At 42.1% G+C, this 27,053-nt stretch overlaps 1 protein-coding gene across 10 annotated transcripts in view; it reads left to right on the top strand.

Annotated features, from left to right (window-relative positions):
* Positions 1 to 27,053, top strand: part of CALD1 (caldesmon 1) — a 201,756-nt gene that overhangs the window by 89,568 nt on the left and 85,135 nt on the right. For 8 of the 10 annotated variants that reach the window (XR_008821983.1, XM_056339551.1, XM_056339557.1 and 5 more), the window contains one exon: positions 12,969 to 13,080. Coding sequence is in view for 9 of the 10 variants with exons in the window: in XM_056339551.1 (XP_056195526.1) it covers positions 13,010 to 13,080 (71 nt within the window). In the remaining variant the exon portion in view is untranslated. Of the gene's footprint in view, positions 1 to 12,098; positions 12,290 to 12,950; positions 13,081 to 27,053 lie in introns of those variants that run through there. The other 2 variants (XM_056339555.1, XM_056339552.1) reach the window with 2 other exon arrangements.

A 27,053-nucleotide genomic window follows, 5' to 3' on the forward strand; every position in this document is an offset into this window, starting at 1 on the left:
TGTGCCATCTTGCCCATCAGTTTTTTTGTTGTAACAAAGCCTCACTGCTTTTTTTTCTTTTGATCTTCTGTTTTGGTGACACTGTTCTGTTAGTGTTTCCTTGCTTTCAGCTAAACTCAGCAGGAAGGGGGTCTATGATATAAACTTCAAATATGGCAAATGGTTTAAGGGGCATCTATTTTGCAGTACCTTGTTTGAGCTGTCCTGTTGAAAGGCTTTGCATTTTTGTTGTCCTGCTTCACCTCCTTAAAGCTGGCACTGACCTCATGCTTCAATTTTCAAGCAAAATGACACGGAATTGCTGTTCATTACAAATAAATTGTTATAGCTACTTGACAGGAAACAATCTGGGTTTAATTTGTAAATATGACTTAAATATGACTTTAAAAGTGTGAGCTGGAAAAGTCCAGTATAAATTTCTGCAGCTTGATCCATTCCTGGTGGAATTCCACAAATTTCCATGATGCTCTGCCATGGAGTAACTGGACTTTCAGCTGCAGTGTGTCTATCGTGGTGACATGCACTGTGTCTGTGCACAGTAATCCTACAGGTACTGAGAGGAAAGATGAGTTAATTAAGGTTCAAGAGCCGAGAGGCAAGACTTGAAAAGATACAATTTGTTTCTTCTGAGTAACAGGTTGGATTCAAAATACTTAGTGACTTTTAGGGTACAACTAGTAAGATCTGCAAACCAAAGTACTTCAGGGGTGGTTTTTTATAGTATTTCTTTTTTCTTTAAAAATTAAGGGATGACGATTAAAACTGGGTATTGTTACTTATTGCTGGTTCAATAGAGCAAGCAAGAGAGACCCCTCAACTCTCATTGGAGTTTATGAAGCCCAGCACTAGGCAAGGCTGGATACTAGGGCTGTATGTTTTAACAGGAAAAGAAAGAGAGTTGAAAATACAAAAGCGAAGCCACAGTAAGCTGGCTGCATTGTATCTTCATATTATTTTCTATTACTTTTTTATGACTAACTATGTAGCTTAATATATCATGATTTTGTATTTTGAAATGCGTTCCAGAAAACATGTGGAGTTTGAAGTCTGGCTGAGTGAATATTGCTGTTGGAACCTTACCTTAGACTTGCTTGAACATTTTACTATTTTTAATGGCATTACCTTAGGTTTTTAATTCAAGACCTGAGAGATGCAGAGAAAGAGTTTGAATAGAGTGATAAAACATTCATAAAATCTACCTGGACACAAATAAATTCAGACAACTGGCTGAAATATTGCATGTGAACAATGAAGGTCAATGTGATAGTGCAAGAGTAGGAAAAGAGGGGAGCACCAAATGACGGGAGCAGAGTAATAGAAGGCAGAGAGGCAGATACTTCCCATCTTTGATCATCTCCTTGCCTGGAGGGGGAAACCCTTCTCCCTAGTGGACAGGGGAGGAAAGTATAGAGGGCTGCATTGCTGCTTCTAGCTTCCTTGCCAGTTGTGCTGCAGAAGAAATGCTCCTGCACTTGGACAGAGCAACATCTTCCCTGCCTGATGCCTGCCCTTCTCCTAGCCCAGACCCTCTACCTATTGCCAGAGCTGTGACTGCCATTCTCAATGTGAGCCTCTGCTTGTTATGATGTACACCAAACTGCCTTGTCTTGTGTTATCCCTGCCTACATCATCGGGTGATTAACTCCACTAGGCAAGAGCTCCCAGCATACTTTCTGTTCCTGTGGCTTGTCCTGCTTCACACCACTGTGGTGGTACCTTGCTGTGTGGGATGATTGTGGCTTTGCACATTGAAAAGAGACTAACAGCATCATGGTGATTAGCACTCAGTGCATGGTCATCAGCTCCTGTGGGCATTTCTGTCCCGGATTGCACCTCCACTGCACCTAGCTCCAGTTCGGAGTCAGGCTCTGCCCCTCTCTCAGACAGCTGCTGTCCTTGCTGACATGTGTCACTACATGTCTGTCCTGACGCACACTCCACTGGGCACACTCGCAGCTACGCTGTTTCTCTCAGAGAGGAGGCAGCTTGCAGGATCAGGGCATGCAGTGCATCTGTGACATCTGCCAGCTGACCTAGTGTGAGTCTCCCTCCGCAGCGGATGTGAAGTTGGATCAGAGAGTATTGACAAGAAGAGTCATTTTTCCTTTTCCCTATACCTTCAAAGGCACAAACTGAATGGATACAATGTGGTGGTTTTATCTCTGTTGTCCAGAAACTGAAGACTGGCTTTTCCACAGGTGTGGCAGCTTCTTCTGCCTGTGTGGTATTCTTTCCCATGCTCTGATTTTTTTCCACTAGAAACCAATGGGAAATTGGCATTGGCATTGCCATTTATAGGGCAAGAAGAAATGCATTCTCCTCTTTAGGATGTCTTGGTCACCTGACCTGGACCATACCTGTTTCTTGCTGATGTTTGTTCTTTCCTATTATTAAGAAACAAATTGCTCCTGACTGGAAGGTGGTGGCATGGGCATTTGTTTTCAGCACTTAGAGATTTCAGTGGGAGATGAAGTTGACCAACATCTGGGACACTGCCACAAGTTTCAACAGTCAGGCCACAGATTTGTGACAAAGCGCGCAGGAGGACTAAATGTGTGATGTAGGCATTCTTGTGATTAGATTAACATGGTGAAGCTGAAGGTCTTCATGGGTAGAAGCAGATAAAAGACAAGGGCAATAGTGCATGATATTCCATGAGCCTGCTTCCCAGTGTTTGAATGCAGAGAAAAAGTGAATGCAAGTCAGAGCTCATTTTGGGACTAAGCACTTTTACAAGCTGGTTTGTGGACTATAAAATGCCTTTGATTTCAGTGTGTTTTGTACTTTGAGATGGAGGCCTCATTGTCATTACCTGGGATATCCTCACTTATGATTAAATGGTAGTAAAGGGCAATGCAATTTTCACCTGCCCTTTGTATCTGCAGCAAAGGCAAAGTATTTCCTCAGTGATAACGGTATGGGTAAAAAGGATTTGTTTCGCAAAAGTAAAAGAAATTCAGCCTTTGTCTGTGTATGCACAAAGGTAGGAGAAGACAAAGCAGCCTATATTGGCTCACACCAATTTCTGACATGCAGGGTATGCTCACTGATCTTTTGTACTGTGTATTAGATAAATTTGGCCTGTGAGGGTGGAATCCAGTCCTGATTGAAGTCTCTGGGAAGTCTGCCAGAGATTCCAACAGGACCAGGATTTGAATTCTAGTCTGTATATCAATAATATTTCAGTATCTTCTGATCTTTAGGGACAACATATTTGAAATGCTTCAGATGACACTTGAATGGGAGAGTCAAGGGTCAATCCTTCTAACATGAGAACCAGTGGCTGTGCCAGCAGCTTCCAGCTATGTCTTGTTTCTTCCTTTGTCTGCTAATGGGAAATGATAGACAAATGTCACAGAGATCAGGGGTGGGACCAGTGTATGCAAATCCAAATGTCAAGAGAAAGCTCTGCCTGGCCCTTGTGTCAGTGTGCAGTAGGAGAACGATGAGGAAGGAAGTGGGAGGAGTGGAAATGGCATACCCACACTCACCCTGCCCAAGGGAATAAAGACAAATGGGGACTTTCCATTGCAACTGACTGGCTCTGAGACGATAGGTCCTACTGCTGCATGCTTAGAAATGTATTGCAGTGCTAGCAGCAGCACACTAGATGTTTGCACACCCCTGGAATGGTGGAGAACTCTAATGCTCCTTCCCCAGTGCTGAATTAGATAATGGATATGAAAGGGGGACCTGAGCAGCTGTTTAAAGCTATGGATCTTTTAGTTGCAAATCCAAGGACTGAACTCTGTGGCAGGGACAATGTCCTATAAAAAGGTCCCTGTCAGCACTTTCATGTGGTTCACTCTGCAGCAGCAGGAGCTGACACAGAGCCTGGCACCTGCAAGAACATATGGGGCACTCACTTGTGGTAACCGATGCTGTAGCAAGGGTGGGTGAAACCTGTTCAGCACCGATTTGAATCAAGGGCCTGGGCCATGGTGTGGTCCTGTGGGCCATCAAGAGTCTTCACGGCACCAACTGGGAATCTCTGTTCTACATAATGACTGCATAGTTTTGCTCAGGATGCCACAGAGATGTTAACTAATACATTAATCAGATTTTAAAATGTCCCACCAATGCACATAAGATTTTTTTACTCCTGTGAAAGATGAGGTGGAGAATGTACCTTATGCCACAAGCAGAGATTTTAACAGATGTTTTCTTTTACTTAGTTGTCGAAATTCTAGGTAATTCTCTGCCTCCTTCTCATAGAGTCAGTGGTTGGTACATACCCGTGTAGATGGAAATGGAATGTTCTGTGAATAGAAACTGGGACTTTGAAAAATCTCCAAAGTTTGATTTTCTCATCCTAAGTATGAATTGAACACAGCTGGTTTGCCATTGATGAATTTTCCTTGGAAGTCCTAAGAAGCATGATCAGATAAAGCAAGGTACAGGCTAGGTTGGAATAAAACTGTGTGTTCACATGACCCAATACATTTATTTTGCCTCAAGTCCCAAATAAGCTATTCTGTTTGGGAAGGAGTAAAGCTGCTTGATACCACTGCGTGTGTGTATACATATATATATACACACATACACACACATATACATAAGTTCATTATCTGCAGTCAACATGAACACTTGGCCAAGTTTACAGTAACAACTGCAGATGTGGTTTTACATGAAAGGAGCCTTAAAAATGAATTTATAGAGCAAAGAACCTCTTTAAATGCAAGCTTTACTATTGGTGATATATGATTGCCAGCAATATCCAACATGTTGGAATGAAGAAAGAGCATGCATGAGGTGTGAAAAAGGAAAAATCAATCTATTGAACTCCACCTTTTGACTTCAATGAAATTGTGCCTGTTTCTGAAAGACCTGAGTGGCACTGAATGCTTCTAATGCAGAGTTTAAAGGGGAGTGGGAAAAATAATTTCCAATGTTTTCTGACAGATTTTCATAGAAAACAGATTTATTTGTTTTGACTGAAGATAGATTAAGGAACTGTAATTCTTCTGATATTGCAGTAGAATGCTTGCCATACCTGCATTTCATGGGTGCCAGATTAAACAAGTCAAGCTTAGACAATGAGTGATGCTAGCTGAGCTGCTGTCATCTGCAAAGGACAACGAAGAGGTTCTGTTTTCATTCCTGTGGTGGAGGAGGTAGAAAGAAAAGGCAGTGGTAGTCCTTGGGATACAGTGGATGTCATGGTATGTAGCCAGCTCAAGCAAAATATTCTTTATGCTTCTCACTGACCGGTCCTTTACTGACTTGAAAGGTCCACACCTCTACACCAGGGTTTTGGAACAACTGAAGTGGAGACAGATGGGAAAATGGCACACTTGGATTAATAGGGTACAACTCACAAAGCTGCTTGCAGTCTCAGTTTATGTCAAGCTTTAATGAGACATTTGATCCTTTTTGTGGGAGTATTTAAAGAAAAAAAGTGGACAATGACAGAAAAACTTAGATCTTGTGTTACCATCTGATCCTGCAGTGAGGACCGGTCGTAAGTCGGAGGTCCATCTGCACGCATGTAGACTTGGAAGCCATTCCTTTACTACCCCTCTGTAGGAAAGGGTCAGAAAGAATTTCCCTTTATCACCTTTCAGCCCTTCTCTGCAGCAGACATTTCTATTTTTAGGATTTGGCTTTTTTAGCATTGATGTTACTGTTTTATCTAGAGGGCAGGGCTGAACTTGGGGCCTGGTTGTGTTTTAGCCATCTGTAAATGCACAGTGAGAAGAATTTGCAACTGGTGGAGATAACATAAGGACTAAGAGGCACAAAACTGACTAAGGCTCAGTCCCTAAGGCCACAAAGTAAATCAGAGGTGTGGAACCAAGCAGGAGTATCCCCAGTTGCTGGGTTCACCCTGAATGCTAGGCTCTGGGCCATGGTATCTCATTGGCCTCCCTGTTCTGCCCTGGGTTACTTGAGTTCTTCTGGAAATTCTGAAGCAGTTTCTCTTTGCACTGTGCCTGCCTCCTGCTTCTTGGGATAAGGAAGGGAGGACAAAAAGGGAGGGAAAGGCTAAGGTCATGGGTTTTTTTTCATGAAGAAACCTGATATTGTCCTTTTTACTACTGTATTTGGTTTGTGTGGCAAGGTTTTTAGTAGTGAGGGGACTGCAGGGGTGGCTTCTGTGAGAAACTACTGGAAGCTTCCCCTATATCCGATAAAGCCAGTACCAACCAGCTCCAAGATGGACCCACTGCTGGCCAAGGCTGAGCCCACCGGTGATGGTGGTAGCATCTCTGTGATAATGTGTTTAGGAAGGGGGGAAACAAAATGTGTCTGGGCAAGAATAACTGCAGCTGGAGAGAGGAGTGAGAACGTGTGAGAGGAGTGAGAACGTGTGAGAGCAACAACTCTGCAGACACCCAGGTCAGTGCAGAAGGAGGCAGGAGGTACTCCAGGTGCCACAGCAGAGATTCTCCTGCAGCCTGTGGTGAAGACATGGTGAGGCAGGCTGTGCCCCTGCAGCCCACAGAGGTTAACAGTGGAACAAATATCCACCTGCAGCCTGTGGAGGACCCTGCACTGGAGCACGTGGATGCCTGAAGGAGGCTGTGAGCCCATGGGAAGCCTGTGCTGGGGCAGGTTCCTGGCAGGACCTGTGGACCTCTGATGAGAGAGGGGCCCAGGCTGGAGCAGGCATGCTGGCAGGACTTGTGGCCCTGCAGGGGACCCACACTGGAGCAGTCTGTTCCTGAAGAACTTCATTGCATGGAAGGGTCCCATGCTGGAGCAGGGGAAGAGTGTGAGTCGTCCTCCCTCTGAAAAGGAAGGAGCAGCAGAGACAACGTGTGATGATCTGACTGTAACCCCCATTCCATGTCCCTCTATGCCACTGCAGGGAAGGAGTAGAGAACTTGGGAGTAAAGTTAAGGTGGGGAAGGTGTTTTAAGATTTGGTTTTATTTCTAATTATCCTACTTTGATTTGATTGGTAATGAATGAGACTAAGTTCCCCAAGTAGAGTCTGTTTTGCCTGTTGTCGTGGTTTAACCCTGGCTGGCAACCAAGCACCACGTAGCCGCTTGCTCACTCCCTCTCACCCAGAGAGGGATGGGGAGGAGAATCAGAAAGGAATGTAAAACTCAAAGGTTGAGATAAGAACAATTTAATAGATAAAGCAAAAGCCACGAACATAAGCAAAGCAAAGCAAGGAATTCACTACTTCCCATGGGCAGGCAGGTGTTCCGCCATCTCCAGGAAAGCAGGGCTCCATCATGCGTAATGGTTACTTGGGAAGACAAATGCCATGATGTTGGATGTCCTCCCCCTCCTGCTCCTTCCCCCAGTTTATATACTCAGCATGACATCATATGGTATGGAATACTTCTTTGGCTACTTTGAGTCACCTGTCCTGGCTGTGTCCCTTCCCAATCTCTTGTGCCCCTCCAGCCCTCTTGCTGGCAGGGCCCAAGAAACTGAAAATTCCTTGACTTAGTATAAACATCACCCAGCAACAACTACAAATATCAGTGTCCTATCAACATTGTTCTCACATCAGAGCCAAAAGACAGCACTGCACCAGCTACTACTGAGAAAACTAACTCTATCCCAGCTGAAACCAGGACACCTGTGATGGTAATTGGTGAATAATCTCTCCCTGTCCTTGGCTGGACCCTAAAGCCTTAAGTTGTATTTGTATTTTCTCTTCCCTGTTCAGCTGAGGAAGGGCAGCGATAATGTGGCTTTGGTGGGCACCTGGCATCCAGTCAGGCTCAGTCCACCACATTTTTTCTGTGCTTCCTGTAGGTCCCAAAATTTCTACCAGCTCCCACAGAACTGGGGTCCTACAGCGTGCAGGATGTGTCTCTGTTGGTAACCCCATTTCAGTTGACCAGTGTGAGAGGCTTGTTGGGCTAAGGAAGGAAGGGAAGGTACCTAGTATACAGTGCATGCAGATGTCTTTAGATAAGAAGGGAAATTTAGCAGAAAATCTGTCGTATTCCAAAGAAATTGAAAGCCAAATCCCCTTGCTCTCACCTTCAGGTGAATGAAGCTATTTTCTGCCCTCATTCTTTAATGAAGAGTGGGTCAAACTGCTGAGAGGGGGTCTGGCAAGAGCTCTGATGGATCTGCATGGACAGTCATCACAGCTTGCAATCTGCCTAGCAGTTGTCTGTGTGAAGCTTACCCTGGGCATTCATAACACTGGAGCAGTGAGCGATCCTGTGTTAAGGAAACAGGCATGACCTTCAGCCTTTTTGGGCCTGAAGGTCACCAGGAGGAAATTTGCAATTGTTTCACTGTACTGGGAGGGATGCAAGATGGCATGTGCTTGCACCATGCTGTCACCAGACATGGCCAGCATAAAGCCCTGTGCAATATAAACAGCCATACTATATTAGGGAATATGCTTTGGCCTGAAGTTTATTGGCTCAACCAAGTTGAAGCTGGTGCAGTGGCTCAGCATAAACATTGCAGACTGGGAACTCATTCAGTGTAATGGAAAGGTGACTGGCAGGTCCTGAAACACAGACATTTCAGTTTGTTAAAGACCTGAGCAGAAGTTTGCATTTTCATTTGCTTGTTACCAAGTCTAGCTCATCTGTTTTTAAGGTCCCCCAAGTGCTGAGTTGTCTCTGAAATCAGTGCTGGGAATAGGGTGAGGACAGTCTTAAATCTGACCCAGATCAGGAAGTTATTTTGCTCTCCATGCTGGAATTATACTGGTATGTGGTTGTGTGTGTATTTCTACCTAGCCAATTTATTGTTTGCTTTCAAAGAGCATATTCCCATTAATTGCTATTAAAATACTTTGTCATATATTTACAATTACTGTGCATTCTTCTGATTTTACCTTGATGAAAGCCGAAAGAAGACAAAATTTTAAACTCTGTCATGGGATGAGGCATAAAGGGAAGTGGGATTAGCATGTGTGTGTTTTGTATCAGGAGGGATTAAATATGACTGTCCTTGAAGGAAGCAGTTTTTAGCAAGACAATGAAAAATGCAACAAATTTTAGCAATAAACATAGTCAACTGAAGATCAATGACATTACGCGAAGTGCAGAGATGAAAAGGAGAGGGAGAGTCTAGTACTGCTTTTTAAATGAAAAGTGTTTTTGTGAGGAGATGGTATTTGCAGGGCACATACTTTGCTGGTAAATATAGGTAAATTACTTTGCTTATCAATCTCTTAGTCTTAGCATGTCTTCAGGAACACCACAGGGTTCATCAGAGATCACATTATCTAAAGGTTCAGTCTCAGAATCAAAAGAGATAGGGACCCTGAGAAGACACTTGTATGTGAGGCTGTGGAAAATCTAAGGGTCTGAGCAAGAATTATCCTCAGTAGATTCTGAGAGGTATTTAAAAAAAAAAAAAACAAACCAAAACAAGAAATAAGGTCAAAGATCTCTGTACAATTTTTCCCTAGGTCCCTCTTCTGAGTCTGGTGGTGGAAAACTCCTGAGAGTTCACTTCAGATTTTTTCAGTATTATTTCAGTTATGTAAATGTTGAAAAGACGCTGAGGGTCTTGTTTTGAGATAGAAGCAACAAAATATTAATTTTTATAGTCCACCCTTTCACAGTGTAAAACTAGTCCATATTCCAGTAATTTGCATATGTGTGTTGGATGTCAGGGGAATGGTGCTGGTCAAATAGTTTCAGAGATCTACTTCTATTCGCAAAAAGAAAAAAATAATTCTGCTTCTTTAAAATTTATTGATGACTTCTGGTTGAATTAGGTGCAAAACATACCTGGAAATAATTTGGAGAAAAAAACTGAGATATCAAAACATTTTCCATTGTACTTTGCAAACCAAAATTTTTATATTTAAATTAAAACCAAAGAGCTTTTCATTTTCCCCCTGTGGTTGAATGGAACATTACTTTTGATTTGAAGCAGTTTTCCAAGGGACAATTTCCCTCTTTTCAGAAAAGTGAAACTTCTTTTGTCTGACACCAAATTATTAAAAATGTGTAACAGGGGGAAAAAAAAAGCAATCAGCAAGTAAAAAAATAAAAATAAAATCGCTTTGCACACCTGGGAAGGTCACACAGTAAGACATTTTCACACATGGCTCTGAAGGCAGGCCCTGGAGTGGAGCTGGATGGAGTGTTACGTTTTATCTCAGGATGTTTTCACTCATGAACAATTTTTATTTTAAAGAGAGAAGCATCAAAATGTGCATGTTCCTGAAAATGGTTTGTAGAAAATACTTCAAATAATTGGTACCTTCATCTATAAGCAAAGCGATTTTTAAATCTTCTGAGAGGCAAGAATTCTCTGAGAACTCTGATTTTATATTTTTTGTGGAAATAAGAAGCTATTTTAGAGACATACATGAAGTTATTGCCTAGTAGTTTTTAGAGGCTGAAAGATAAGTCATTTATGAGAAGACAGTGAACAGCACTGAATTCTTCAAGAGGACCTGATACGGCTTTGTTAACTAAAAGTTGTATGGTTGACCTGAACTCCACTTCCCAAGTGCCTTCCTCATTTTTAAAAAAAAGTGATTTGGCTTGCAAGTCATCTGAGTGCCATGAAGTGGCTGGACCTCAGTCCTTCAAGAGGAGATACTATAATAAACCCTAGACATTCTCCCAAGAAGTCCATCCATCTGATCTTCATCAAACAACAGAAAAGCACCCTGTAGATGGAGGAAGGTTGCTGCAGCAGGGAACTCCTCGTGACTGCTGTGCAATCTCCTCTGTGTTCCTGGGAAGGAAAGAGGAGAGGAAGAACAGAAATAGTTTGGGTGGTTGTTGTTATGCTCCTCAGCTTTCCTCATGAGGAAGACAGCTTGAGCTTTTGAGGATGAGTGATGGTGCTGAGGTCCATGTAGAAAGGGAAGGGGTGGAGGTACTGGCTGGGACATTTGGGGAGGCGATGGGGGAAATGTGAGTGCACAGAGTATGGAGCTGCAGGAAGAGAAGGGAGTGAGCCTTAGTCAGGAGAGGTGGAGAGTGGGATGCACCTGGCTGGGGGAGAAGTCATGAAGGTGCAAATAAATCAGGTGTCAAAGCATGGATACTTTGGGGAGGTAAAGGGTGGAAAAAAACTGGGATTCTCAGTTCTAGCACAAGAGGTGTCAGTCTAACAATCAGCGCTTTATATTTTAAATTCCTGATGATGACCGTACTCTACAAATTAAATGCTGCTGCCTGTTGCAGTCTTGGTTCCTGTGGACTCCATCATCTGCCCTCTATGCACAGAAACCCAGCATGCTGCTTCAGATTTGCTCCGTGTAGTCTACCATTCCTCCTTTGATATTCATCTCCCAGCCAGGGGGGAACCACATCAGTCCTGCAACTCATGAGCTCTCTAGCAAAGGAACTGGTGCAGGATTTAGCTGTACACGTGGGCTGAGATGAAAACATTTCTCGGGAGAAACCAGCAGATTTGCTGTTCTGTGTCCTTCTTACATGGTGGTAAGAGTAAATAAACAAAAGATTTGAAAAAATGTCTTGTTACAACTTGCTTTTTATATAATTGTCGATTTGTGCATTAAAAAAAAAGCAGCAGCAATTATAAAGTCACTATCAGATTTGCAAAATTAATGTTTCCTTTGAACCTCCACAAAACAACCCCAGCCAGCCAAACATGAAGAAATTCACAACAACAAAGTTTTAAATCCCTCAATCCAGGAACAAATCAGAAAGAAAAACACCCCCAGGAAAAAGTAAACTAATAAAATAACCTTCACAAAACCCTTGCCTTCAGCAGTGTTTTAAACCAAAAAAGGGGGCAGAAAAAGCCACAGATACCCTTAAGTCATGAGAGGCTTTGCTATTGCCAATGATTTTATGGGGAGGGTGCTTGGATGCTGCACCAGTGGACAGGAATATAAAGCCACAGGGCAGATCTACATCTGCAAACGGGGCACTTCAAATAGTTTACAAATGCACCTTGGCTTTGTTTCCCTTAAACTGCAGTCCATAAGCCACCTTTGAAAATTTTAGTCTGCATCTGGACGCTGGCTTTCTCTGTGGAGTCAATGGCTGGTCTTGTACTAATGGGCTGGAAAATGTTTTTTGGGGGGGACGTGGGGGGGGTGGAAATCCTCCGAGTGCAGCGCCTAGGCTAGAATTGCAGAGGAAGCTGAGGCCTCCAGCCCTGCACAGGAAGCAATCTTAGAGCAGGCCTTAAATGCCAGATTCCAGGCAGAGTTTAACTAACCACTGACAGCTCTGTAAACAAAGCAGGGACAAAAAGAGAACAGCTTTCCCTTTTCTGGTAGTCATTTTTGGTTTGGGGGCTGCAGGGGAATTCTGTAATGCTCGGCTTGATAGGATATAAACCAAGGCTGGAAAGGCTTTGTATATGAAGAACTGTAAAGGGGAAAATATTTCATGGACTAAATCATAAAGAAGAAGGTAGGGCACGGGGAAAATGCATGGATTAAACTACAAAAAAAATACTGCTACTTTTGGTTCTTTGAGCAGGATTTATACACAGTTTGGCTCCTCCTGGGTGGTATTGAAAAGCTGTGGCTTATTTTCCTTCTTTTCTCCTTTCCTTCTCTCTTTTCTCTTTTCCTTTTCTCTCTTTTCTCTGTTACTTTTTCTTTCTTTTCTCATTTTCTCTTCCCTTTCTTTTCCCTTTTCTTGAAGGGGGGTTGGGAACGGACAGACTTTTGCAAAACTTTTAATTATCTGTTTAACTAAAGAAAATCTGTTGTGCAGCGTTTTTACTGCTTCCAGTGAAACTTGGAAGCCTGAAGTTAAAATCCTGCTGAATTGTTGCTTTTGTTTGTAAAAAAGACCTGTGACTTTACAAATAGCTAGTCTGCAGCGAGCAGATGTATACAGTCCTTACTTAAAGCATGTTGATTTAATTTTAACTAGGAAACTAAACGCAGGCATGGGCTATGTTTATCCTACAAGGCATTTAATTAATCTTCTTTATCTCAACAATACTGAGGAATAATTTTTTGATGGAGAATGAAAATAGTTGCAGTGAAGTTAAGAAAACAAAACATAACTAAATGGACTCAGTTGCTTAAACGCATCCATTGTGTTTTCTCTCTCATCTAAGTGGTCATCTCCCCTTTAGATTTGGATCTCTCCAGAGCTCCGAACGCTTGAACACCCACCATGGATGACTTTGAACGCCGCAGAGAACTCAGGAGGCAAAAGCGTGAGGAAATGCGCCTTGAAGCAGAGAGGTGAGGTATTACGTATGGAAAATGGTGTTAGTGGCTTGCATTTGATTAGCAATGTCTTTGAGGATTTTTGTTTTAAATTCGAAAGTATGTCATAGCTAACCAAAGACTCTTTACTAACAATATGTGCTGTAAAATAGCTTTAGTTAATATTGTGGAATAGGCTGGAAGTCAGGGGTATCTCGTGTCTAATTCCATTAGGCTGTTGTAAATGTTCTAGCTTCTAGTTATTTTGTTATATGGATAAATGTAAACAGTGAAGGTGGAGTATGGCCACATGAAATTATTGATAGGAAGACTCATGCTCAGATGCCATGTGAGTGAGTGTTATGCAGAAGGGATTGTGTTTGTGTTTCCAGACATAGAACTAAAATTGTAAGATATTGATCAAAAGCTGAGATATCCTTGGTATATGTAGTATAGTATATCTGTGAATTGTCTGCCATTACTGTGAAATTGCTGTTGTATTTGTACTACCTGTCAATTTTATTCATTTACAACCACTTTATGTAATCAACAAGGGCAGTATTTGCTGTCAGTTATTACAGATTTCCTTTGGTGCAAATGAGAGCAGAACTTGATGTGGGTATGATGATGTCAATTTATGAGAGCAGCAGCATGAAATACTGGGAATTACATCTTGTTAACTAACCCCATTTTACACCTGTACAGTTCTGTTTTCTTTAATTGATTTTTGTATGATTTATGCTGGAGCAAGGAGAGAGAAAGTCAGGCCCCATATATTTTTGTAATGTTTTCTTTGATATAAAGGTTTGATTTAGTTTATTAACACTACAGTGATTTAGAAAATAAAAAGGAACTTGGGTTTAAGCAGGTTTTGTATTTAATTTTTGATATAGACTTCATTTTTGTTTCTAGTCTTTCCCATGTGCTGACAAAACCATGGTGTTTCAGGTTCTGTATGCTGTAGGAGAAAATACATTTTTCTGAACAGTTTTAAATGGAAGTCAGCAGAATGCAATGTATTTTGTATGCCTGGTTTGAGCTTTTTAATAAGGCCCTGCTACATCAGTAGGGCTTTCTGGTGGAAGATGATGATACTTGGGGTAGAAATTCCAGGTAGGTGAGATGCAATAGCTGCCTTTCTTTCCGAAGGAAGTGTTGCCATGGAGAACTGGGTAGGTAGGCTCTCATCAGGCTATAAACTGAACCTGTGAGCTCTGGAAAGCAGCAGTGTTGCCTGCAGATAAATAAACTCATGTGAAACGTGGTGGTCAAAGGGAAATGAGGTGGCAGCCTCCTTTGCAAAACACAGCTGTCACCTGGTTGGTGACCTCTCCAAAAGGCAGAGGAGCAAATGTGCCATGGTGCTAAACTGCCTTCTTGTTCCAGAAGGTTTCCCCCTAGGCCTGGGGCGCAGTATGTTTTTGTTGGGCAACAAGTGAGGGATTGTGGAGCCTGTGCTGATCCACGGTATAGTACATGGTATTCATATACTTCTAGTGTATTTCTGCTTTAAAAAAATATTTTTAAGGATATCTTAGGGTTTGTTGCTAATAGAGGCCTTGGGTGGCCTGTGGAGGATGCTGGGGGTGTTGTTTGGGAGGTGTTTTCTACTATGAAAATATGTCACTTGAACTTCCCGTGAGGGCATCCAAGCTCTTGTGTGTGTGCAGAGTCTGTGGGGTGGTCCGGACATCAGTGATGTAGCATGGACGGCTTGCAGAGGTGTGACAGCTGCAGGGGCTTGGAGATAAGAGGCTCTGCCCATGCCACCACGGAAGCTGAAATCCAGGACTTCAGGGGTATCCATAAGTCACTGTGTGGCCTGAAATTTTACGCATGGTCCCTGATCATGCACAGGGAAACTGAAGCCCTGGGGAGGCAAAAGCTGCAGGCAGCAGCTCACCGATGTCCCTTGAGGGTATCCTCCCTGGGGAGCACTGCAAACTGATGGTGATACCTGCCCCTGGGTGATGGGGAAGCCAAGGGGTTGGACCAGGGAGTGATGGCTGCTGACGTGGGAAACAGCCTGCTCCCCACCCACTCAAGCCTGCTTTTGGGAAGTGTTTTCACCAAATTTGGGGCAGCTTTGCCAGGTTTTTATGTGGGTTACCTTTGTGGAGGAGGCGAGCTTGGTGGCAGCCCGTCCAGAGGAGAAGGTCTTGGGCCCATGCCCCTGTTTTCTGCTGAATCGTTGCAGAAGTGCTCTGTGCCCTTTCCCACACATTTGAAGGCTTTTAGCAATAAATTGCTGTATGCTAAATCTTGCTGTACTCCCTTCACTGTTGCCAACTTCAAGCATTCAAGCATCATGAGTCAGACCCCTTAAAAGTCACAAGACTGCTTTAAAAATCTTGAGATCTTAAAAATAATTTAGTCTAGCCTTTTTATTTTTGGTTTGCCTTAACAATAACAGAGCCTTTTTCTCAAGTTCAGATGTGACTCTGGGAGCTGGGACCTCCCAAAACCTGCCCCAGCAGGGGCAATCCCAGGGAGGAGCTGAACATCCACACCCGTTGCATTGCACTGCTCATGTTGAGCTAAAAGCAGCAACATTTGGGCAGTTATTAACAAACAAATATATCATGCTAGATTGTTTTTGGTGGATTCAGATTTTTAGGGATTTGAGGATCATCTTCACCTTTAAAAATATGTGTACAATGTGTTTGTGTACATGTCTTAAGCCACAGCAATTCACTGGCCAGACCTCCTGCTGTCCAAACACTTTCAGGTGTTTTATCAAGTGAATCACGTTGTCCTAAAGAGCGGTATGAAAGCTGAAAATGCTCCATCAGCTCTGAGCACTAGTACCTGCTGCTCAGGCACAGGGCATTTCCCTGTATCCTCCCATCAGTGGGCTGTAGCCTTGCGGTAGGGAAGCCACTGCTGGTTGTGAGCATTTCTGCTGGGAGATGGATGGATGGATGATTATGTGTAGGCTATAACATGTTTGCTAGTTCTCCCAGATGCTGTTCAGGCTTCAAGTTGAACAGCAAACTTAGAAGTGCAAGCGGCTATATCAAACAGCAGTATTTGTAACTCAGCCAGCCACAGTGATGCATTTTGTAATTTTCTGGAATTCATAAAGGAGCATGGAAAGCCTGTCTTTCTAGCCTGATGCCTGTGCCCAAGAGAGACTGAGGGGTGAAGATGCCTTGTAGCAGCATCAACTCATGCACCACATACCCAAGAGGGAGTGACTTGACCTTACTGTGTCTTCCCCAGGGGCCAGAAACTGTGTGAGGACTGGTCAGGATACATGTGCCATCAATTTTTCAAGTGTCTGTCATGCTGGAGCTACTGATGTCCAGTCACTTCTGTGTTGTCTTTGGAGATATTTAGTGCAAGTTCAGTTCTTGAGGGCTGCTGCTAGGCTTTGTGGGATGGTTTTTTTTTGTTTTGTTTTGGTTTGGTTTTGTTTTTTCCATTAGAAAGCTGTTGGAAATTATGCTTTATTGTGCTGTTTAGCCCTGGCATGCTGGGATGATATGCTTAGGGCTTGTCCTAAGGAGAGGCTGGCTTTGTCCTTTAAAAACCAACAGTGTGGCTCACCCCGGCATGTGCTTTGGCTAGTAGTTCATGCTGTGGCAACTTAGATATTGATTGTCACCAACTCAGAAAGCTAGTGTTTTTTTGGCATCTTTAGCTCTTACCATTTCAAGGTATCCCATATGTTCCCATGCAGACTCATTGCACCCACAGAAATTTTGCCAGCCAGAATTTTTTGACTGATTGGTTTTATCTGGGATCTCTGGAGGCCTATTAGCATGTAATACTACTACAGACCTGTCTAGGAGGTATGTGGCCAACAGCAGGCATATGGGGCTTTGCCCAGCTTTCTCCCAGGCTGTCAGACTTATTGCATGTGCTCAGGCTGGCAGGGACACAGCAGCTCTTGTACCTCATGGAATAACAAGGCTTTCAAGGCATAGGCTGGGAAACCCAGGACAAAGTATGGCAGTGTTAACTGTGCCCATCCACTAGCATTTTGCATGTGGTTTGTACTGATCAGGTGTGAGGTCAGATAAAATAAGACCCCACCAGCCATTCTGGCGATGGGATATGCTACATCTCTAATGGCTCTGCAGCAAAGCCAAGGCTTTATCCTGCTCCTCGGAGGCAGAAAGTGTCCTGTGCCTGGGACAGTGGTTGTACAAAGCCCTGAGGTCCTGGTCCAGAGCTGGCTGAAATCTTTTTACTGGTTTCAGTGGGTTTTGGATTAAGCCCTACCTGAGTTATTCCAGCCAGATGATTTATGAGACAGTCTCAGTGGCAGACATGAAGGAGCTGGAGGAATGCTTTGCCTTCCCAGCCACAGGGTACATACTATGCTGGAGTATCGGGGCCCTCACAGAAATGGGTTACTGATTTAACTGTCAGAAATGGGTAACTGACTTAACTGACAGGAAAAATCCCCGATATAATTGAAGCACGGGGGATTGACTTCTTTCAGCAAGGGAAAAAACAAATGCTACCTGCTGCTTTGTGCCTCTTCCTAGACAGTGAAAGATGTTTTGTTGAACAAAACCATTGGGTTTTGTCATTTTGATGTTGTAACTGACACTGGAAGAATTTAGCCTGGGGCTGGGTAGAGTGTGTGCGTCTGGAGGGGTGGTGCTTTGTATCTTGCTGATGCACTTTAGTCTGTCACAGCTGCATGCAGCTGCAGTGAAAAAATGAGGTGAAATAATTCTTGAAGTGACAATAGACCTATTTCCTTGACTTAGAGCACAACTGAGAGCAAAAATTGCCCCCTTGAACTGTCTAAAGAATAGCTCTCAGGTTAATCTATTTAGCACTTAAGTCACAATTTTACAACTGGCTGACTTGTTGCTGCCCCAGCAGTGTATTTTCACCTCTCCATGGTGTTGGGGCTCTCTTAAAAATTATACTAGGAAGCTGATCCAATTTGCTTCATTACCATACCATCACTACTGCAGGCTTCAGGAAGGTCTTGGGGTCATTGTCAGACTGGTCCTCATTTAGCTGAAGCTTAACTGAATCTGAACCACAGCTTTGCTCAGTGTAATGCCCTCCCCTAAGGGACTGCAAGTCATTTCATGGGCAAGGAACGGTATTGATCAACCTGTTGTAAAAATACAGCAAAGAGAAGTAGCTATCTATCATCAAATCACAAGTCACTCTCTAAAACCACCATACTGTTTTGTGGGCTGTGTAGGATCTCTTGACAGGGGCCACAGCTGCCCTGACTAAAGGGCTTATCTTCTTGCAGACCAATCAAATATTACTAAACATATCCTAAAAGGGTACGTAGGTAGGGCATACTGAAAAACACTGCCATTAAGCTTTATAGTTCCTGGTAGCATTAATTACTAAAGGCAGTAGGTAAAGATTATTAAAACAAACAAACAAACAAAAGCTTCAAACAGTTCAGTTACAAACCCTCTCCAGCCTCTCTTTTAAACAGTTTTATAAGGCAGTGATAATAAGGTTCATGTTCATGGATGTAGATTAGGGAATGCTCATAGAAGTAACTGAGCCTGCAGATCAGAGATGGCAGTGTGAAAGTCTCCTGGGGTGGTAACTTGCTCAATGCAACTTCAGTCAAAAAGTGACACATGTTTGAACCCAAAACTTACCTTGGTACAACTGAAAAAGAAGTCAAGTGAATTTCAGTCCAGACCTGTGAAGGTAAGTACAGAATCACATTTAACATGCCTTTTAATGTTTTAGTGCTCCTGTTGAGGCTGGTGTTGCTCAAGTAAACATACAAAGGGCTGAGTCACCAAGTTAAAAAGGTAAAAAACATTAGGATCAGACAGGGTACATCTTTGCAGGACTTAATAAGAAGCACATTGTTTATCTTCTGGACAGGTAAGCCAGGACACATTTGTTGCCACATCATCTTAATGCTTCTTGAGAACAAGGAAACGTCATCCTTGTCAGCCACAGAAAGTGGACAATTTCTACTCTCCTGTCCAAGACAGTGAGGGTAAGTGAGTGCTCATGTTAGATCAACATTAAATGACCACAAATAGCTTTTGAAACTGCTTCTTATTCCTGCAATGGAGTTATCTCTGGTCTAGAGTGTACATTAGTGACAAATGTTAGTGTTGAGGGTTTAGGAATAAACATAGATGGTTCCTTTTTAATTACCCCCTACTTCTTGAAACACTAGAACTTGCCCATGTCTGGTTACATATTTAATAAGTTTTCAGGCTTCAATTCAGCCTTGTGTAACCAAATTAAGAATATGACCTTAATACAAATTTTCAAGGAATGCTTGTTTAAACATAAGAGAAGCTGGCTGCATATGCCTAACAAGTTGCTTCTCAATGTTCATGATTTATTTCAGAACAATACTTCAAAAATGTTTGGCCTCTGTCCTCTTGAGGGCTATGCCCTTGTTGGGTCCAAGCCCCTTTTGCTACTTAAACAAGAACTACAGTGGTTTTATCTCTCCATGAACTTCATATATCCTGGAATTCCAATACTTTGAGGGTTTCCGCTTATCTTTCTGTAAAATACTCACCTTCTGGTAGAGTTGATACATATCTTCTGCCCAGGAGTCAGGTATTAAGACAATGAATAAATAAGATTAGAATTGTGTGAGGGTTGAGAACAAATTGAGGAAAAGTGCTCCAGCTGTTAACCTGTTTTCAAAGGTACCTTGAATTCCAGGACTGACAGCATGTATTTGGATTGTCAGGTTTGGCCCTTCACATTGCATTGATCACTGTTCCTGCAGTTCCTGAAGCTCATTGTTAATCCAGACAGAAAAGCATGACCTAGTGGCTCATTAAAGCACACCCTACTGCTATCACTGTCAAGTGAGGGTGGATACTGGACAAATCTTTGCTATTGTAGCAATTCAGATGCCCTGAAGGAAATAAACCATATGCAAAGCTGAGTAGAACCTACCACTTAATTTTACAGATGTTGTGTGTTTTGCAGATTATATTTTCTTTAAAGTCCTTATGGAGAAATGATTTATAAACAAAGCTTTGTTCTTTCAAATAGCTAGACATACAGTATATAAACTTTGCTGAGCTAACCCCACTGCAATTCCTAAGCAGACAACAAAATCAGCTCCTTAGTATTTCAGATATTAATCCCACATGTATGTTAAAATCATTCTGTAATCTCTGTACTACATCTACTACACCAGCCAAGCTTTTAGGAGGACAGCCCAAATCCAGCACCCAGACAACTGGCAGAACGCCCCATCTTTCACCTCTTTCAACAGAGCAGCAGGTTTGCCTTGGGAGCACCAAGGAATTTGGGAAATTCGTGGGTGAAAAGTACCCCCTCCAAGCCTGTAACCAGGTAATGCACCTACTGCCAAAACAAAGTTTTCCTTTCTGTTTCCTACTGTATTTTTATTAGCTTTAACTAGACCAAAGTCCTTGATGAACTGAATCTATTTAAATATCTGTCTAATAACTATGGGCATTGAGGCACAGCTTTTGGTGCTTTTTATTGACAATTTGAGCATGCATATTTTAAAGGGCATTATATAAGAAGTAATACAACACGGTATTTTATCATGATTTTCAGAATTAGACTGAAGCGTAGGCACCACACAAAGAAGCTGAAGGAGCCTGAAGCAGTGTAGCTGGTATAGTACAAATAAGTGTCAATGGTTGTCCTGTCACATTTATATTTAAAAAGGATATCTTTTTAATATCTTATGTCCTAATTGGCAGCATGCAGTCAATTAAGACAAGGTAGCCTGCAGTGCTCTTGCAGCTCTGTGCATCTGTCATTGTACCTTCAAATGGTGTAAATCATATGTGCTATCAGAATTTTCTCATACAAAAGACCAGAAACTTGAAATACAAAAAGCTACATTAACTGAACGTTCGCCTAAGGTCTGTGAAGCCACAGAGCCTTCAAACTTCCTGTACCAACCACAACGGAGCAGTGTGGTGTCTGTGACTTATAGGTATGTATGTCCTTTGGAGGCAGACACTGCACCTCAGTTTCCCCAGCAGCATTTTCTGTCCCTTAGCAAGGAGTACATCAGCCCTCCACGTAGGTTACCTTCAGTTAACTCAATATAGCAGAGACCAAAGACACTGTCCTAGAACAACTCAGAATAAAGGAGGTTTAGTTCTTGGTCCCTAGGTCTACTTTTGTCAGTCAGTTTCTCGGGCAGGGCAATCCCCCATCTTCATTTATCTGGACAGCCAATGTCAGTTGTCAGAAAAACCCGCTCAAACTGTTGCTAAGTTTTATTAGATTCCTAATCGAGTCTCTTTTCATAAATAAAAGCAGTTGATCTGTATTTCTTTCTAGACAGTAGTATATGATGGAGCTCTCAGCTGTTTAGTCACTTCCCATGAGCCTGATATCCATAACTAGCATAAGAGGCAGGACTGATTTAGTTCATTGTATAAAGCCTTCTCAGGCTATAGGATTGTGCATACCTTATCACACAAACGTATGCTTGCAAATGAGTTGGCTGAAAATTCTACATTAACTCTTCTTTTTTATTATTATTAGAAATGCCTTGTTATTAATAGTAATGCTCTGCAACAAATTTCATTTAGTTTAAAGAAAAGCAAAATGAATACTGCATTGTTCCCATACAAAAGAAGCTGATGGTTCAATATCCCTATATCTCAAAAGATGTTCAAAACAGTATTTTCAGGCAAATACATTATTCATTGACTTATTCACCTGCAATAATATATTCTATAGCCTGCATGTTCTTGTTTTAAGTGGCTGATGGTATACATCCTGGTGGTCCCGCCTGCCCACTGAAATGGGCCATATGGGGTTTTGATGCTTTTTTGGACAAAGGGTCATCACGTGCTGCTCATCTATCTGGTTACTTCTCACAGCCCCTGCCACGATGTTGGTTGCCAGTGCAGCCCTGTTTGCTGTTGCCTAGGGGGGAAGGTGGGAGCAAAGTGAGCAAGGCTACCCTGCACTGCCTCCCTGCCACAGGACCCACACCCTGGTCCCTGAGGCTAAGCAGCTACTGATGGGTAGTGCATATGGGGCTGGACCCAACTGCCGAGGTGTGAACTGCCCTGTGCGTGTGGTGGCACAACATTGCATCTGAAGGAGGTGTTGAGCAGAGGCTGCGGCAGAAGGAAAGCATTGCTGGTGTTTAATTTGCTCTTTTGCTCTAAACAGAAGAGAGTAACTGATAGTAGCCTCTAAAACTTCAAATTTCAAGATTTGGATAGGTGTGATCTCTTAGCTGTTACATTCCACTGCCTTCTTTTTAGCGAATAAGAGCATTGTTGAACTTGTTGCTTAATTGTGTCACTATTCTTCAGGGTATTCTGGGCTTAGAATGATTAAAGTTATTAGGCGTGATAGAAACGGCAGTTATTACCCAACTGTGAGACCCGTTAAGGAGTGACATGAAAATGAGTTTAGCCAGTGGGTTTCTAGGAGCATCTGCTTCTCAGTGTGAGTTTGCATTTTATTAACATCTTTATGATCTAATATTTGAAATTAAACCAGATAATCAGAAGATTAGATTTCTCTTTAAAAAGCTGACGCCAATTAGTTTGCAGGGATAATAGATTAAATGAAGTCTAACACTAACAAGTTTTACACACGAATGAGCATAGTATGTAAACGCTATCAAATTGCTGGCAGCCTGGGCAAAGTCACCCTTCCACAGCTCAGTTCAAAGAACTATAGAGGAAAAATGAGATTTGCAAACGATAGTCCAAACTGATTTCAACTTGCAGAAGCACTTCATTTGGTCAATTAGCTCCTCCATTTTTGGCTTTGTGCCTTGAAACGAAGTTTTAATTACTGAAGATAAATGTTTATAAGCAGCTTTATTTCTCTCATCTTAACCTACTTATTAGCTTGTACTAAACAAAGAAAATCCCTCTTGCCACCAGATAGTCCTTCTGTGATCAAGATCTTTCATAGAATGAAGGGAAATATCAGGTGCTGTGCTTCTTGGACAACTTAATTCATCAGCATATAACTCAAGAAATATTCCTGATCAGAAATAATAATAAAAAAAAGTCAGTGAGCAACTGCTCCTTAGGAAAGAAGTCTAATGGTGATGCAGTCCTCGGGGGACGCTGGCAAGCAGCCTGACCAGAGGGTCAGGTTAACAGAAGTGATACAGCTACAGATTTGAAGGAGCAGTAGTTGTATCAGCCTTGCAGCTGAGCCCTTCCCTTCCTGGGGAGCAGCAAGGGTGATGGGAAGTGGAAAAGTAAGCAATATGCTTTTCTTTTTGTTTATCGGAAACTATAAACCAATGGGAGTGTATTTGACAGTTAAAGGTTAGCCTCATTTTGGTTGACATTAAGAAAATGTAAATAGATGTTGTTTTTCTCCCCTTTATGTCAAAACCCGTTGGCTGAACTAAATTAACTTGCTTATTAATAGCCTTTGCTGGATAGTCTGTTGAAAAAAGGCCAGCCAGTGTGTCATGCTGACAAAAAAAATTCAAGGGAAGGCTGTAACTCAACAGCTAGTTGTGACTGTCTTTTTGTTTTTTAAAAAAATATTTATCCACTTTTTTCTCTGACACTTGCTGAAAAGGTACCTTGGTTTCATTTAAGTTAGCTTGTGACCCATTTTGATTGTGGACATTATTTAAGCCAACAACAAGGTCTGCTCTAGCAAGAGGTTATCTTCTAGGCAGACTGTGTTCTTGTGCTGAGCTCATAAGAGAGGTGCTGAAAATTGGCACTCAAAAGCAAAGCTTCTTCAAAGGTTTTGTGAAGTGACTTCTCCATACTAGTACCTCCCTCTTCTGCCAGCAAGACAACATCTTATTTACTGGTGTTTAAACCGATTCACTTGAACAAGTGCTGCCTTCTTTGTGAGCTCTCTTTGTATGATTTAAACCTGATGCATATCATAGTAAATTTTTAAGTCAATTAAGTGCACACAGTGGAAAGTAACCAAATTACCATGACTTGATTTACTGCTTGTCAGCTGAGCCTCTTGCAAGGGAGGTGTCTTATTGTGAAACAGCGGGGGAGGGTAATATCCTTTGAGTTTGAACTGGGAGGTTTGCACAGATTTAATGCTCTTGGTTTCAAACCAGATTTGAGGTAAACTTCTGAAAATTCAGTGTACAGATAAGGGCTTTGTGACTGTGGTGAAGCGCATTGGTGCAGCACTCCCTGATGAGGAATTGATCTTCACGTTCCATGCAAATCCTGCCTCTTACAGCCACTTATTTCTGTTGTTAACATGGCTCCGCAGAGAGATGGGAGGCACAGGTGAGGATAGACAGGGAAGCTCAGACAATGACCTACCTCCAATCCCTTCATGTTACATCATATGAAGTCAGGTACAGATCAGGGGAAGGCTGGTGTTAGGTGGGTGAATCAGATGTTACACACATCCACCAACTGCTACTGACCACATGTCAAGAAACGGGACTCGCTGCAAGCCACTGTGGAGTCAGCAAACAGCTGCAGCTATTTCTGGTCTTGGCAGATGGATTCCTTGCACTATTACATTTAGTTGCTTCAAAGGAGTATCCTGCAAAGATGAATAGAGAGAGAGACTAGAAAGAAAAATCTGAGCAACATCACTTTTAAAGTGAGAAAAACCCTGCGGAAGTGACTGAGGAAAACAGTTACTTGTCCACAAGATGTACAGTTTCTTGCCACAAGAGGGGTTCCTGTGTGTAATAGATTAATTCTCAGAAATACGTCTTTTGGGGTTGGAGGTGGTGGGGATGCTTTTGTTGAACGAAATTCCAATAAGCAGACAGTGCTTACAGGAGCAAGCTGGTTTCATTTATAAAATTGCCAACCCTCTAGTGATAAGGAGAAAATCAGATACTCTGTGTTTGAATCCTGGGTATTTCTGAAAGGCATTGTTATAATAGAGTGGTGAGAAAAATACAGGGGTGAAGCTGGCCCCAGAGCAGAATGCTTTCTTAGTATAAAGGATAAAACTTTTTCCATCTGTATTTTTGAACAGAGAAGAGGAAGAAGGTGGTGTTAATGGCTTTTAGTGAAATGGACCTTTTTTTTTTGGGGGGGGGGGGGGAAGGAAACTCATAAATTTGTGGCCTTCATGTGAATTCAGAAAATTTTTAGCAAAACCTAGCAATCATATTTTCATAAAAATGCTTACATTTGGAAAGTCAACAATCATAAAACACTGTCTCCATCCCACCCACTGAGTGCTTATCATCTTGTGAGAGGACCAGAGCACAGTGAAGACTGGAGAGGAAAGCCCTTCTGATGATCCATATACAGATGATTTTTTGTCCTTATGCCTGCTCGTGAGATAGTTACACAGTTACATTCATATACCACATCATGCCATCCCTCAAGATGAAGTTCTTGACATCCAGTCTGTTTTCTCCTTTTTCTCCCATGCAGAAGATATTTATGACTGGATTGAAGGGAAAAAATCATGTGTATTTCCACAGGAAGAGCATGACTGGTTTCTTTAGAATAGGTTTCTTTTACTAGCCTGAAACTGCTAAACTGAGCAGTCCTCACAGCTTTTTCAAGTTCATCTTCAGCCAATACAAAATGATGAGTTTTTTCTAGGCACTGTTGCTCAGAACATTCCTGAGATTTTCCAGCAGCTACTACTTCAGTGTCTTAATAAGGCAGCCATAGCTGGGAAAGACAAGGAGATGGCTTTTCTAAACACTGTCTACACATGGCTTCCTTTTATGGTCCAGCTTGCACAGCAGGGTATTCCTCTGAAGGTCAGTGACACGGGTAACAAAGTGCTTCCCACTACAGCTTACTTTTTGAGTGCAGGCATCATGTGTCTGGTGCCACATGTTCAGCCTGCTTTGAGAAGGGGGAAGAAGAACGAGTTGGGTAGGGAAATGTAGAAAAAGGGGAAAAAAAGCAGAGCGTGAAGTGCTGTGTTTTTGTATCGATGCTATTGCTGTGCTCACTGTGGCTGCAGGATACAGTTATGAATACCGTGCAGAGAATATTTGTGGATGTGCTGGGCTGATATTTCATAAAAAATGCCCCTAAGAAACATCTCAGTAGGGTTTCAGGGTTGAGGTCATCCCACAGCAATACCAAGGGCAAATTTTCATGTCATGTCCATGAATTTGGCTTTTCATTCTCCCAACAAAATGGGATAGAGTGCTAATGACCTTTTCAAACCAGTGAGTTATGATGGCTGGAGGGGTTGTCTGTGCTGGAATGTCACAAGATGAATTTGTTTAAGGAAAAGGTTTAAGTCCCCTTCCCCCCTTCTCTCTTGTACTAGCTAGTGAGTTTTTTCTCTCATTAGAATGTAACCATCTTATACTGGAGGGATGTATAAGTTCCTTCAGGGCTATTGTAATCTTTCTCACCAAATTTTTTCATGGGATGGATGAATAATTTCAATATTATAAAAAGAAGGAATATATTGGTGATTAATTTAGTATGAGAAAACCCCCTGCTAAGTAATGAAAATCTCATTATGTTTTGTCAGGCCTGAATATATGTACAGGATATACATAAAATGAATAAAGAAAATATATCTTCAAGGCAAACGTGAAATGTTTAGGCATATTAAATGGGTCTGTAATCTAATTTTTCATTTACTGATTATTGTCAGATGGACTAATACAGTACCTAATAAACTATGAAGACAATGAAAGACTTTAACTGTGTCACCAGCTCTGACACTGTTTGAGAAAAGAGAAATGCTTGAAGGTGTTGTTTTGGTGACTCACATCTTGAAAGTCTAACTTTCTTCATCTGTTTCCCTGTTGCTTCGCTGGCTCCATCCTGATTTCACCTATCGTGCTCACATCAACTTACAATGAGATCCTGATGTACCAACTTTGATATCATTATAGGTCTTGCATTCTTGTGGTTATGCTGGCTTTGGAGGGAATGTGACTTGTCAGTCTGTTGGCTGCGTGGTTTTGCTGGATATAATATGTTGCTTTGAGGAGATAAAAGCATAAATACACAGAAGTCGAGCAAAGATCACAAAACATGCAGTTTGGTTGATGAAAGCTTTTAAACTGTTGTCAGTGCTTGCTGATAACAGAAGAATTCTGAAATAAAAACAATTATTAATTAATATCTTTTAAAGCAGGATTGATCTAGGACGAAAGGGTTACC

This window comes from Falco biarmicus, chromosome 5 (assembly GCF_023638135.1).
Source record: "Falco biarmicus isolate bFalBia1 chromosome 5, bFalBia1.pri, whole genome shotgun sequence".
Classification (NCBI taxonomy): Eukaryota; Metazoa; Chordata; class Aves; order Falconiformes; family Falconidae; genus Falco; species Falco biarmicus.